Below are 14,978 nucleotides of genomic sequence, written 5' to 3' on the forward strand. Positions count from 1 at the left end.
CATTCCAGGTAAGAAAACCCTAAGTTTTGAGGCTTTGTTAGAAATATGACTTGTTTTTCATATTTTTCTGGTTTTAGTTAATGGATTTGAGATTTTTTAGGTTGCTTATTTGTAGATCTATGCATTTTGTCCTCGTATGGGCATTTTCAGTTTTGTTGCACAACAAATGCTTGATTAAATGTGGATGAAGAGACAACATAACATAGGTGTCTTTGGAGTGCAAATCATTTTGAAAGGGGTTCTTTGTAGTTTAAATATGAGAACCTAGATAGTGTTTATTGAAATTCTAAAGACTCATGTTATGTTTAATAGGATCTATTTGTTGCCAGAGACATAATTCCCTTGGGAAAAAAAAAACATAATATAGATAAGTGGCTTCAAGTTGTGACAATAGTAGAATAATTTTTTTTTTCAACCTAGTCAAATAGTTGCAATATACCTACCCCGATCCGCTCTTACCCGACCTGCTTCATCCCGAAAACACATTTGGGACAGGGATGGGATTATCAACTCTTTTGTAAATGGGTACGGGGGACACTAACTCGCCCTGCCTTGAGTTTGGGATGCGAATAGGAAAAACATTATATAATTGGGACGGGAATGGGATAGGGATGACCTGCCCTGTTGCCATCCCTAGGTACATTCAATTCTCGAGCTATTAGGACCCCTATCTTCCTTTCCATGGTCCATTTATTCCTTTAAGGACTTTCGCGAAGTGATTGAAGATTGTTCCCCACTCCAGAGTGGACTTGGGAATCCTATGTACATCCTTAAGAAAATTTGATACATCTAATCCTCGGGCTACCAGGACCCCTATCTCCCTTCCCATGGTCTATTTGTTCCTTTGAGGACCCTCGAGAAACCATTGGAGGTCGTTCCCTACCTCAAAACGAACTTTGAAATCCTAGGTACATTCTTAAGAAAATTTAATACATCCTTAACAAAATTTGATACATCTAATCATCGGGCTACTAGGACCCCTATCTCCTTTCCCATGGTCCATTTGTTCATTCAAGGACCCTTGGAAAGTAATTGAAGGTCATTCCCTACCTTGAAATAGACTTTGGAACCCTAGGTACATCCTTAATAAAATTTAGCACTTACCAAGGGTTTCTAAAGGAACAAATGGACCATGAGAAGGGAGATAGGGGTCTTGGTAGCCTAAGGATTGGATGTACCAAATTTTCTTAAGGATGCACCTAAGATTCTAGAGTCCATTTCGGGGTGGGGAATGACCTCCAATCACTTCCTGAGGGTCTCCAAAGGAACAAATGGACCATGAGAAGGGAGATAGGGGTTTCAATTGCCCGATGATTAGATGTACCAATTTTTCTGAAGGATGTACCTAGGGTTTCAAAGTTAGTTCCAGGGTGGGGAATAACCTCTAATCTCTTCCTGAGGGTCTCCAAACGAATATAAGGATCATGAGAAGGGGTCTCGGTTCCCTTAGGAATGGATGTGTCAATTTTTGTTAAGAATGTACTTAGGGTTCCAAAGTTCATTCTAGGGTGGGGGAGGACCTTCAATTAGTTATCAAGGTCTTGAAATGAACAAATAAACCATGATAAGGGAGATAGGGGTCCCAATTTCCCTAGAAATTGATGTACTTATTTTTCTTAAGGATGTACCTATTTCTTATGAAATTAATATAAAAGGTTAGATACAATTTTTTTAATGAAAAATATATTTTCTTTTATTTAAAAAATTAAAGATTTTAACCAAACAAAAAGTTAGATCCATGATGAAGTTAAAACTAAAAAAAGAAAGATAAAAGCACCATCATTTAGTAAATTTTGATATAATAAATTTAAAGCAAAACTAAAAATAATAAAAATAGTAAAATAGTATTACAAAGATATTTTTACTTTTACATGTGATAGAATTTATAAAATAAATAAATCTTTTATTTAATGATAATAATAAAAATAATATCATAAACCTATAAATAATAAAATATAATTTTTAAATTTAAACCTTAATTTATCAAATGTATTATTATAATTAATCTTTGAAATCATCAAGTATATTATTTATGGGATAATATTTTTATTTTTTTCATTATATATTTGTGTTTTTATTTAAATTGTTATATTAACTATTTATTTTATATTATCATTTTAATTTAATATGTCCAAAAATAATTAAAATTAAAGAAATTTTATGAGAGAATACATGAACATATTAAAAGAAATGTCAAATGAAAAAGAGAAAAATAATAATAAGAAATATGATAAGGAAAAGTGGGTTTTGACTCACTAATATGAAAATATATGAAAAAAGAATCCCAAAATTTTTAAATCGGTAATATCTTCATTTGTTTAAAAATAATTTGAAATATATGCACTTGTAAATAAATCATCTAATTATTCCTTAAAATAGTCATTTTACTTGTGATGTCATCAACATTAATTCACAAGACTCTTCCACGTGAATGTTTCCCTAAGTTTATTATTATTATTATTTGAGATTTTTTTTTCTTTCTAGAAATTAAACAAACACCTCTTAGAAAGTGAAAAAAAAAAAAATTCTAAATAAAATAATAATAATAATAAATCTAAAAGAAAGGGAAATATTTATGTAAAAAGGTCCAATCTAGGGAATAATTAGATGATACATTAAAAATGTATGTATTTCAAATTATTTTTAAATAGATGAATATAATAGTAATTTTAAAAAATTTAAGATTCCTTTTTTCATATATTATTATAGTAGTGAATCAAAACTCACTTTTTCTAATATAATAATATGTGGTAATGAATATGATGGTAAGGGATGGAAAAAGGGAAAATAGAAAAAAGAAAAAAAGTAGGAAGGTGGTAACAGGTGAGAATGTGTGAGAGAGTTGATATGAGGGAAATAGAAAAAAAAAAAACAAAGTGGTAAGTGTATTTGTCAACAACTTTTGAAGTAAGTCCTCAACTAATAAAATATATGAAGAGGTAATAGTTTTTCTCACTTTACATTAAAATTGAAAAGGTAGATATACTTTGTTTCCTTTTGTGGGCCGTGATCCTCAAAGCTGGTAGGGCCTCAAAAATTCTTCTTTTCAGTATATACTTCGTTAAGATCATGAATTCTGGAGCTTATAACCTATAACTAAAGCTTTAAAGGTTAGTGAATCGGAAAGAGGAAATCAATTTTTCATTGTTGAGTTTTGTGTATATTTTTTGGGAGAAAGAAGAAAATAGTACTCCTTAGGGTCTTACCATTATCATACACAATCCTCAGAACTTCATTATATCACTCCAAAAATTCACTCTTCATATTATGACCAAGACATTCACCATATTGGAAAGAGAAATTAGAAGGACCTGATAAACTATAAGACGGAGGGATGAAGAATCTAAGAAGTCATATGGATGTAAGCCAATTTCAGCTGATCAAGTTGAGATATTCAGATGTTAAAGGTCTAAAGACATGGGCGGCCTCAGTCTCAATCAACTCTATCTGCCCTTTCAAGAGGTGCATGTACACCACCCAGTCACCATCTCTGGCCGGACTTGGCATTGGCATCACGTATCCAGCTTCCCCATCCCATCGAAAATGGTATGACCCCAGAGCCGGCCTACCCCACCCGAAATCCACCTTTGAGGCTGGGAATGTCCTCCCTGATGATACCACAAATGCCGGTCCATCGCTGCTGCCACTGCAGTATATCTTTTCTAAAGCAGGCTCTGGACGATGAGCCTCCACCCAGTCAATGAGCCCCAAGAAATGCTCCTTTGTCACTGCTCCTTCCAGGTACTCGTGAACGGCATCTGCCACCCAACTCAAGGGTTTCTCTTATACCAATCTTGGGCCAAGTAAGTGAAATATCAGGTGCTTTTGGGCATGAATCACTCAATTGTTGACTTGTAGAGGTAGCCACCCTACCAAGAAGAAAATAGAAGTATATTGCATGTGTTTCATATGAGAAACGAAATATGTGGCTTATGAGATCACACATACCACAACTCAGATCGAGGGAATGGGATACAGGGTTAGTAATGATTGGGGCGATCACCTTATATTAAATAAGGTTTTCAAGTTATAGGTAATTATTGAATTATTATAAATCTTTGTGTTTGGATTTTCTCTATCTTTGCACCTTTTCTTTTATTGTGATTTCAATTTTATTATTATTACAATTTTTTATTGTTTTGAAGATCTATTAAAAAACATTAAAAGTGCCCGAGTGTATACTTAGGTTGGGTAGATTGACTTTATAATTGGTATCAAAGCTACATATACTTCTTAAATAGACCTAAGTATGTAAGAGAAACATGGTTAAATAATTAAGTTCATCCATCATGGAAGGTTTTTAATGAATCAATAGCCCACTTTTTAATGGAAGTGATTATGGTAATTTTGGAAAAATAGAATTGACATAGTATATATTTGCAATCTTCTACACTATGAAATATGGGACATCATTGAAGATGAATTATATTTGCCAACTAAAATTAAAAATAGAATAAATATTCCAAAAATAAAAATAGAGTGAGATGAGCATGCATATATATATATATGAGTATAAATAGGTATATATATAAGTTAAGGTTAAACATTCCTTTTAAGTAAGCAATTACTTGTGGAGGTTAAAAATGCTTGATCTATTGTGTTCCACCAATTTATGTTGTGAGATATTTTTTGAGTGATGTGATGTGTTGGTTTACATATTTTGCTAACATATGTGGCATACCTTTCTCCTTCTTGTCATGTTGGTATATAAAGTCATACTTGGACATGAGATTGAGAGAAGAACGTTCAAAATTCATTTTATGACATCCAATGAGGAGATGTTAAATTTTGAATTTGTTTTGTACCTGATCCATAATTAACACTTTTTCTTTCCTTTGATTATTTCTTTCTATTTTTTTCTTCAGATTCTCTTGAACCAAACGTAACCTTAAAACCTAAAACAATTTTTGTACAAATTTTTCTCTCCCCTGATTGGAGCCTTTTCTAGTTAGGTAAGCAATTTTCGTACCTACCTTTGATTTTAGAGGATGGAAAGATACAAAGGACTCTTGTAGCTCTTGATTGCAAAAAGATTTTGCAGCAAAAGAGACCTATAATAATAAGCTATATTCAAATTGTCAAGCTTCCTCTAGAGGTATTTATCTATGTTGTCTTTTAGATATTTTTCCAACACCAACATAACACAAAATGCTGATGTGTTATATTATGAATGACCATGGGGTATAATCAACATACTGTTTTATACAATAACCTTCGTTTTTTGTATTTATTCTAAAATTGTAACCTAACTAACATACTGTCCAAGGTTCATCCAAAAATTTTAGAACTTAAAGCGTTAATTACAGAAAAGATTATGGTGTTTGTAGCTACTCATTTAGTAGCCTTTAAACAAAGCCTTTGGGTCCCGGAAAATTTGAGGGAAAATGCGAGGGAAAGAAAATGTAAAGGAAAAGTAGAAGGAAAGAAAAAGTGAAGGAAAATAAAAAAATAGATTAAAAGTTGATAAATTATTTTTTTTGTTACTTCAAACTCATTTTATTTATTTTAACTCATCAATATAAAGATTAAATAATTTAAAAATATATAAGTTTTTAATTAGTTTTAATTATATTTGATTTTCTTTGATATTTTTCATAGGACAACCAAACATGAGAAAATCATTTTCCTTAGCATTTTTTTTATTTCCTTTGTACTTTCCGGGAACCAAACATAGCCTAAGTATATATGCTTGTGTATAGATTTAGTTATCCTGAATTTTCATTGATATATACTATTTTTAAAAGTTTCTTAAATTAAATAAAAAGTGATAGTTTTTTTTCTTTCCTATTAGTAAAACCAAAAGTAATTTTCAAAATATTTATATTTGTTAACTTTGCTCATGCAAGTCATTTTTACAAATTTTTTGATAGAAGCTATCATTTTATAACCAAAATTATAAAATTAGAAAATTAGATTATTTTTTAATTTATTTTTATTAAATTCAAATGATATGGAACAATAAATCATGGAAAGCCAACATAGCGAAAATAAGTTATGCTTGTTTTTAGCATATTAATTAGCCTATTTTATTTTTGTTATTTTTCTTTTCTATTGTAACCAATAGTTGGTTAAGTTGTTTTTTAGTTGATCTCTACAACTCCTTATGCGTGACTTCTATGATGTAAAGCTTTTTGGCTTCTTTGCTTTATATCCCTATACTACAACTTATTCTGATCAATCAATTGAATGAGAATCTATCATTTTCTCTCCATTCTCCCTTTGTAATATGGCATTAGAGCGTCTTACCTCAGCTGCTCTCTAAAATGGCTCATGGTGGTCAATATAATAATGCTAATAGATTTCAGCCCTTCACACCCCCTCCATTTGGTAGCACTGTAGTGCAATCAGATCTGTCTTTCATGGAGGACAACAATAGCCCCTTTTTCTTGCATAGCGGCAATCATCTATGCTTGGTGTTTGTTTTGCGTCTCCTCACTGGTCCGAACTATAATACATGGAGTTGGGCCATGATGATGGCCCTCAACGCAAAGAATAAGCTCAAATTCGTAGATGACACTTTTTCACAACCCATGGCCGATGATCCTACAGTTTAAATCTGATCCTAATACAACAACATGGTTACGTCTTGGCTCCTTAACATTGTCTTAAAAGAGACATTTGATAATCTTTTCTATCTCGAAGTTTTGACCTAAAATAGGATATTTAAAAAAAAAAATCGGAAAGTAAACCGATTTCCAAAATAATGCCCAATCTAGTGTGTCTGTGCCACGTAGGAGTCCAAGTTAAGAAACCGTAGTCACCAATTACAGTTTTGATTTTTTTTTAAAATCGGTCAAAACCGTAGTTACCAACTACGGTTTTGAATCATTTTCAGTTCCTTTCCCTTTTCGATTAGGTTTCTTACCTTTAGGGTTTTGTCTTCTTATTCGTCTTTCCTGTTGTCTCCCGTTGCATCTGGTTGTCTTTGGTTCATCCTTCGCTCAAATTCAGTATTTTCCAAATTTTAATCTTGTTCTATCATTGTTCAAGTAAGATTTATGAGCTTTTCAGTTTACATAAATTTTATTTTATTTTATTTTATTTTTTGTAAATATGTTTGGTTTTCACGTATTTTAGTTTGTTATTGTTTTTGATTTTCATCTTGAGCTTGGTAAAGATGTGTTTGGTTTTTTTATTTTATTTTCATTGTGAGCTTGGCAGAAAGAAAAAGGCCGGTTTTGTTTTGGTAAAGAAAATGAATATGGAATTGGGGGCCACCATGAATTTTTTTTGTTAAAGATACCAAAAATGGAGGGGACCACTATTAAGAACTCCAAAAATGGAGGGTACCACAGTTACAAACTCCAAAAATGAAGGGGACCACTCTTAAGAACTCCAAAAATGAAGGGGACGAGCACTGATTTTTTTGTTATAGAAATAGAAAAAATCGGAGTACTCCACTTTTCAAGGGCCAATGAATAGGGCTTTATCTTAAGCTAGGAGATTGAAGGTGTGGGGTTGTTTTTGGTTTCTACATCATTCTCCAAATTATGGGAATGTTTGGTTGCCTAGAAAATAGAGGAAAGTAATGCTAAAGCGTGCATGTATGACTTGTCATTTAGGTGGGGTAGAACTCCAGAAAATGATATCAGAATTTCCTCTACAATGTGAGTCACTCGATGGACCCATTCCTCTATGATAAAATAGAGCTAGTTGGTTTCATTAGTGGTCCTGAGTATTCTAATCTTTTTCTTACTTGGTGGGTTTCAAATTCCCTATTGCTTGGTTGACCTTAAAATTCAGGAATATGATCTAGTGGTGAGAGATAGAGCTAGAAAGGGGAAAGTTATGAGGGTTAAAACAGAGTCATCATGGGTTAGTTCTGGTCTAGAGATTTAAGGCATTATTTGCATCCTCTAAGGAGTCTCAAACTAAATAGTTTTAAAATTTTCAATATTTCAACTCTACTTGATTTAGACTCTGCTTGGCTATTCTTGGGATTTGATTTTCTATAACCATAAGTTTGAGACCTTATCTTTAATTCTTTGTTAGGCTCATAGTAAGTTATCAATGTTCATGGGTGGAACATATGAAAATTGGCAAGATTTAGAAGATAAAAGCAACTATGAGATTGAATTAAATACATAAAACCTAGTACTAACAAGATTTAGAAGATAACATCAAATATGAGACTGTATTAACGCCATTAACACATCTAAGTGACTAGAAAACTTCCCAAGAAAAAGTCATAAACAATCTTGAAACTGTCATACGAGATTTTCAAGCCTTAGATCAAGGCATTAGCCCTTCTCTTATATCAACTTTTAGCTGTTGCCATTTGTCTCAACCAAAAATAGGAAGTGCCCAATTTATTCTATGTTATTCCACTGACACCATTATGTACCCATATGGTCTTTACAAAAGAGGAAATAACATCAATCATTATTTTGCTCATAGTAACACAAAAAATATGTCCATATAAAAATATCTCCTAGTTTTTATGTAGGGTGAGGCAATGTTACTTGCACCACCTAGTCCTAATTTTGATTGCAAAATTGTTGGCCCATAAATTGATGGATCCATAGGCAAAGATTTTTTAGTAGCACCCAAGTTAACTTCGCCTTTGATGTCCTACAAATTCAAAAAAAAAATCACAGATGCATGGTCAAATAAAATATTGAGCAAAACTATGAGAAAACAATATAGTCAAGTAGTTATAGGGGTCAGCTGAGTTCGTGCCTGGATTTGTTGCAAGGCCGCAAACATGCTCCTAGAATTACCTTATATTAACTGGCTGAATCCACAACAAGAACAAGATAAATGACTGTGTTGTTTCAGCTATGTAAAAGGAAAAGACAATTTCATCTCAGGTACACCAATAAGGTTACAAGTCTACTTTTGATGATTGGTGGCTGATTTGAGAAGGGCCATCCTATTGGCATCAATTTTATTAAAATTAAAATTAATATTCAATATATTTATAAATTAAAATTAAAATTAATTTATAAATGATTTTTTTCTATAATTAAAATTAATATTAAATAGATTTATAAAATGTTTATTTGTTTTCATTTTTAATATTCAAATAATGTTTATATATATATATATATATGAATGATTTTTTTTCTATAATTGTGTATTTGATATTTTATTAATATATTTTTTGTGGTGATTTATCTTTTATTTAATTTTAAGATTTAAAATCATTTTCGACTTTTAGGTTTAATAAAATATCAAGTGATTTATGAATAACAACATAATTATTTAAATTATATATTATTTAATGGTTGATAACATTTAATTTTATTTTAATATATGATATTTTATCAACAAAAAAAAATATTGGTGGATTATTTTTTATTTAATTTTGAGATTCTTGTAATTGTTTAGCCTTTTAGGTTAAACTAAACATTTATTGATTTATAACCCACTATCTAAGTTTTAAATAAAAATTTTATGAAACATTTATCTATAAATATATTTGTATCATAGATAACTATTTAAATAAAAAATTTATTATTATGAAGTGATTTATATTTTTCTCCCTAATGTGTAAGAAGGTGTTTTATTATATAATTGTGTATTCACGTGTTAAAAGATTATATGCAATTTCTCTTTAGCATAATTGTATGTGTGTTTTGTAATTATTTTAATAAACAAGTATGTTAAGTTCAAAACACAAAGACTTGCTATTATTTTCATTGATTATTAAACCATTTGATATTGTATTTTTTGTAGGTAAATCATGTTTGAATATATTGTTCCTAGAATTTACTTTGGTAAAGGAAAAATGTTGAGGACAGAAACAGATGTAAAGTATATTGGAGATCAAGTTGTAATTGTGCCTTTGGAGTTCAACATATGAACACTTGTTATCTATGATATACTCGAGAACTGGCATTGACAAAAAACAATTACAATTAGTCCTCAACTGTAGGTATCCTTTAAAAAGGGAAAATAGGTTCCAACCTTGTCCAATATGGGATGATAATAGTTTATCCCAAATGTTGAAATTGATTAACACATTTAGAATGGACGAAATTGAATTGTATATTGAACAAGTGCCAGTACAACCACGAGTGAGAGGGCAATTATTGGGTAACTTCACACATTTATTACTTAGAGAAAATGATAATGTTGAGGAATTTGAGTATGGTTGTGAACCTAGTAGTGCCCCAGTTGCAATGACTTATGAGTGTAGAGCAGATAAAGATGAAGATGAATGTGAATCCTAAGAAGGTGATGATCAAAGTGAGAGAGTAGGAGATGTTCAACATGATGGCCATGGGGTATTTGAATTTATGGATGAGGAAAACAATAATGTTAATGTTGTTTTATCTTTCTTAGCTCTTTACGAAGCAATGGAAAGTGAACAAGGGAGATATGTCTCTGTAGATGGGGAAGGTTGTGATATGTCAAATAACCTAGATTCTGAGGACCCAATAGAGTTTTCCTCTGTTCAGTATCACTCAGCATCATCTTTGTAGTTTGAAAATGTAGAAAACATTGGTAATGTCGTTTTAAGTGACTGGACCCCATGGGGGAACACTAATATTGGAAACTCAGGTGGAGAGTTCATGGTTGGCCAAGTTTTTAATTCAAAAGCAGATTTATAACATGCTGAGAAGTTGTATTCTATTAGTGCACACCAAGAGTACGTTGTTGTTTCATCAACTAAAAAGTTGTTCATCTTAAGATGCAAGAAGGCTGAGCAATCTCAATGTCCATGGAAACTTCATACTATGGTTGTAAAAGGTACAACTTTATTTGCAATCAATAAATACAATAGTTCGCACAAATGTGTAAATCCTTGCTTGAATCGGGACCATCAACAATTAGATTCCAACTTGATTGCTAGTCATATCCAAGGAATGATTAAGGCATAATTCACATTGTCAGTGATTGCTATTCAAGCAAGTATTGTGGAGAAATTCGGATACCAAATATCATACAAGAAGGCATCTAAAGTGATGCTTAAAGCACTTACAAACTTCTTTGATGATTTTTATAAGTCATCTGCAAAGGTGCCATATTTTTTCATTGCCTTAGAGTAGGAAAATCCATGATGTGTTGTAATTTCAAAAACATTTCCTGGTATTATGGAGAATACAAAGATATTTCAACGAGTTTTTTGGACATTTCATCCATCTATTGAAGGATTCAAACATTATCAGCCCATACTCAGTATTGATGGTACACATTTGTTTGGGAAGTATAAAAGAACTTTAATGATTGTTATGGGTTATAATGGAAATAATCAATTATTCCCATTGGCTTTTGCCCTAACAGATGGTGAGAATATTGATAGATGGGGATGGTTTTTGGCATGTATTAGAACTACAATAACTCATAGGAGAGGACTTTGTGCTATATCAGATCGACATCCAGGCATTATGGTTGCAATGAGCGATGTTCATCTTGGTTGGTTTGTGCCATACGCATATCATAGGGTTTGTATGCATCATCTTGCCAACAATTTTATGACTCGATTTAAGGATAAAATATTGAAAAATTTGATGTACAGAGCAGCCTTAGCAACCAAGATTGAAAATTTTAATAAACATATGAACACAATTGGGAGGATTAATGCAACCACACAACAATGGTTGGAAGCAATCCCTTTTGAGAAATGTGCGCTCTCTCATGATGAAGGTCGAAGGTATGACATCATGACTACAAACATGTTAAAGGTGTTCAATAGTGTGCTTAAAGAGGCTCATAGCTTACCCGTAACTGCTTTGGTTCAATTGACATTTTTTCACCTAAATAGTTACTTTGTTGTGAGAATGGAACAAGGTGCTAATTGACTTGCTTCAAATGAGGAATACACTCCATATGTCAATGCTAAGATTAAGGTAAATGTGGTTAAGGCAGGATCTCATGAGATTGTTTTATATTATCACATCCAAGGACGATTCCATGTGAAGACTAGTAAGGGTACTAAGAGTAGCTCAGCTAGTGGTCGAACATATCGCGTCAACTTACATGAGCATGCATACATATGTGGTAAAACACTCATATATGGATTCCCATGTAGCCATATTCTAGCAGCATGTCATTTTCGTTCAGTTGATTTTAGACCACTTATTCAACACTACTACAGTACACAATCATACTATAATACTTGGGCACCCTTGTTCCATCCCATTTTCAATGTCTATGAGTGGCCTCCTTATGATGGTCCGATTATCATGCCTTCTGAGTCGATGAAACGTGCATCAAGTGGACGACCTAAATTAAGTCATTTGCATAATGAAATGGATGTTAGAGAGGGCAAGACTTCTATTACATGTGGGTTATGCAAACAAAGTGGCCACAATCGTTGCTATTGTCAAAACAGTAATAGAGTTTATTAGACCGTGTGATGTATGCGTGTAATTTTCTTGGATATTGTGATGTAAGCTACTATGATACTACCTTTATGCAATTATTGGATTTGGTTTGATTATAAATATTGATGTTATTTCCACAATCAGGTTATTTGTATTTGGAATAATGTCCATACTATAGGGGAAACTCTATCAAAAATTTGAAATTTTCTATTAAAAATGGTAACAAAATACTCCATTGTATTTGTATCTCTAATTTTAATTTAGACTAGTATGACTTGTTTATTGGTCATAAATGAATTGATTTACTTAAATTTATCAAATTGATATATACTTAATATAGGGAAAACTCCATAAATTTTTAAAACTTTTCCATTATAAATATTTTTAATTTAAAAACAATAAGTATTGTTTATTTATCTTCACAATTTTGTTATAGATATGGAGTATAAAGGACATAGTTCTGATCCAGATCCATTAGATACGTTTGTTTTGGTTCTACAGGATAGACATAGGTCTCATTTAGTTGACTCTGGCCAGGTATATATGTATATGAAAGCACATAATATCTCTTTAAAGAATGAAAAATTTTCAAGTTTATTATCTAAATGATTTATTTGTATTTTTACAATTTGCTTCAGTCTTGACTTTTTGACAACATATATCTAGGTCTATGTAGGAATGGGAGATGGATCCTCGTCTTCGATCTTATATTATTCAATCTAGATTTTATGGTGTATACCATATTGGACACATTACACTAGATTGAGGACTGATCACTAGTCTAGTTGAGAAATGACATCCTAAGACACACACATTTCACCTACCTGTTGGGAAAATGACCATTACTTTACAGGATGTTGCTGTCATATTAGAACTTTGTATTCATGGGCTTCCCATCATTGGCACATGTGACATAGATTGGTCACTGCTATGTTATGAACTTTTAAGTGTGACTTCCCCTACATCTGAGAATAAAGGATTAGCGATATCGACATGATGGCTATGTCACCAGTTCTCTCATCCACCAATTGATTCAGATGATGTCACATTAGAGCGGTATGGACAAGCTTTCATATTAACACTCATAGGTTCAACGCATTTACAGACAAGAAGGGTACCCACATCCATATGTGTTATCTCCCACTGTATAGAGACTTGACTCATACATTTATGCATAGTTGGGGTAGTGTAGTATTAGCACACTTATATAGGGAGTTATGTCGAGCGAGTTTGGATGGTGCCATCGATATTGTTGAATATGTCACACTATTACAGGTATAATTAATTATTCACATTAGATTAAAATTTATAGTTGTTTCAAGTTTATAATTTAAGTAAAATTTTAATGTTACATTTTTTTCCAATTGTGGTCTTGGGAGAGAATCCATGTGGGTCAACCAGATTTTGGTTGACCACCAACCCCTCTAGCAACTCAGCATTTAGATCATGATGCAGCCAATGATTTACCAGTTAAGGGTCCTATTGGAGTACACCATGGATTATTGGATGAAGACTAGGGATTACAAGATGAGGCATTGTTAGATGAGGGTTCACCAACTAATCCGTTAGGATGTAGGTGGAGAGTACCTTTATCATGGGCTCAAAATCCATCACGTGTGTTGACATTTTATCAAGACCAATTAGATTCATAGACCCATGACCAAGTACATATAAGATGCAATGTGCTATTGTTAACCATATAAACATTAACATTATTAATGTCAAATGTTGATTTTAACAGGTTTTATGGGAGCCTTACATGGGAGACTTAGTTGTCTATATTCAAGCGATATCTCTAGCAGACCAGAGATTTGGCAGACGATGTCACCTCTTATCTGCTTTGACATTGTCAAGTGGCATCGACAGATGCGAGTGTTGTGACAATTTGGCCTCTAATAAGGGATACCTCCATCTTGTTCCATAGAGCAAGACCTTCATTCTGTGGATAGGCAAGGACAACATAAGTATGATTAGGGGGCATTCCATGCACAGTATATTATCTTATGGGCTAGTTGTGCGAAGCATATTGCAACAACACCGTCTATGACGGGTGCTATGCAATTTCATGAACCATATATGGAGTGGTACAGACGTCATATAAGACATTTGATCACACCCCCTCTCCATAAAGATCAGATGAGGTATCATAGTACAACAACAACTACTCAATTGTTGGTAAGATTTTTTAATTTAGAAATGGTTTATTAAATTATAATTAATAAAAAATCATCTTTGTCTATTTTAATTTTTTTATTTATAGATCACTGGTATGGTTGAGATTGCTAGTCGATTTGTTGGGCCTACTTCAAGTGCATTAGGTGACATTCATCGGATTGCTATTGATATTTTGCATGTTATTGGAGAAGAGCATCGCATACATTCAGTCCGTCAGTCACTTACATCATCAGACCCATCCATGAGACCACCTATGTCATCCACTACAGTTAGGATGCAACCTATTCGAGGCCGAGGGAGATATAGGTGAGCTGATTAATAGCCTCGATGATCTATGCATCCACCCGAGATTATGTTAGCACTATCCACATCATCTGCCCCATTTGTACCTGAGGTTTTCACATTTCCCCCTTCACCCCTACCATCACCTTCACCTAGACCTTCTCCCTTAAAGCACGTCGCATCAGATACTACTCTACCATCACCTGTATTTCCTCCCATAGAGGCCACTATACCTTATGTCACTACACC

At 32.6% G+C, this 14,978-nt stretch overlaps 1 protein-coding gene across 1 annotated transcript; it reads right to left on the reverse strand.

The window, feature by feature from the left end:
* Window positions 1-3,372: 3,372 nt before the first annotated feature.
* Window positions 3,373-14,948, reverse strand: LOC132254306 (coniferyl alcohol acyltransferase-like). The gene is made up of 2 exons (XM_059739616.1): window positions 14,837-14,948; window positions 3,373-3,758 (listed from the first exon to the last, which is right to left on the reverse strand). The coding sequence occupies exons 1-2, from the start codon at window positions 14,946-14,948 to the stop codon at window positions 3,373-3,375; spliced, it is 498 nt and encodes a 165-aa protein (XP_059595599.1).
* Between the last annotated feature and the right edge of the window lie 30 nt (window positions 14,949-14,978).

Source organism: Vitis vinifera, chromosome 9, assembly GCF_030704535.1.
Source record: "Vitis vinifera cultivar Pinot Noir 40024 chromosome 9, ASM3070453v1".
Classification (NCBI taxonomy): domain Eukaryota; kingdom Viridiplantae; phylum Streptophyta; class Magnoliopsida; order Vitales; family Vitaceae; genus Vitis; species Vitis vinifera.

Coding starts and splice junctions, on each gene's coding strand:
- LOC132254306 (XM_059739616.1), bottom strand. CDS start 14,948: ATGGGAGGAAATACAGGTGATGGTAGAGTAGTATCTGATGCGACGTGC. Junction 3,759..14,836: donor GGGAAATGTGAAAACCTCAG/GTACAAATGGGG, acceptor GTTGGGTGGCAG/ATGCCGTTCACGAGTACCTG.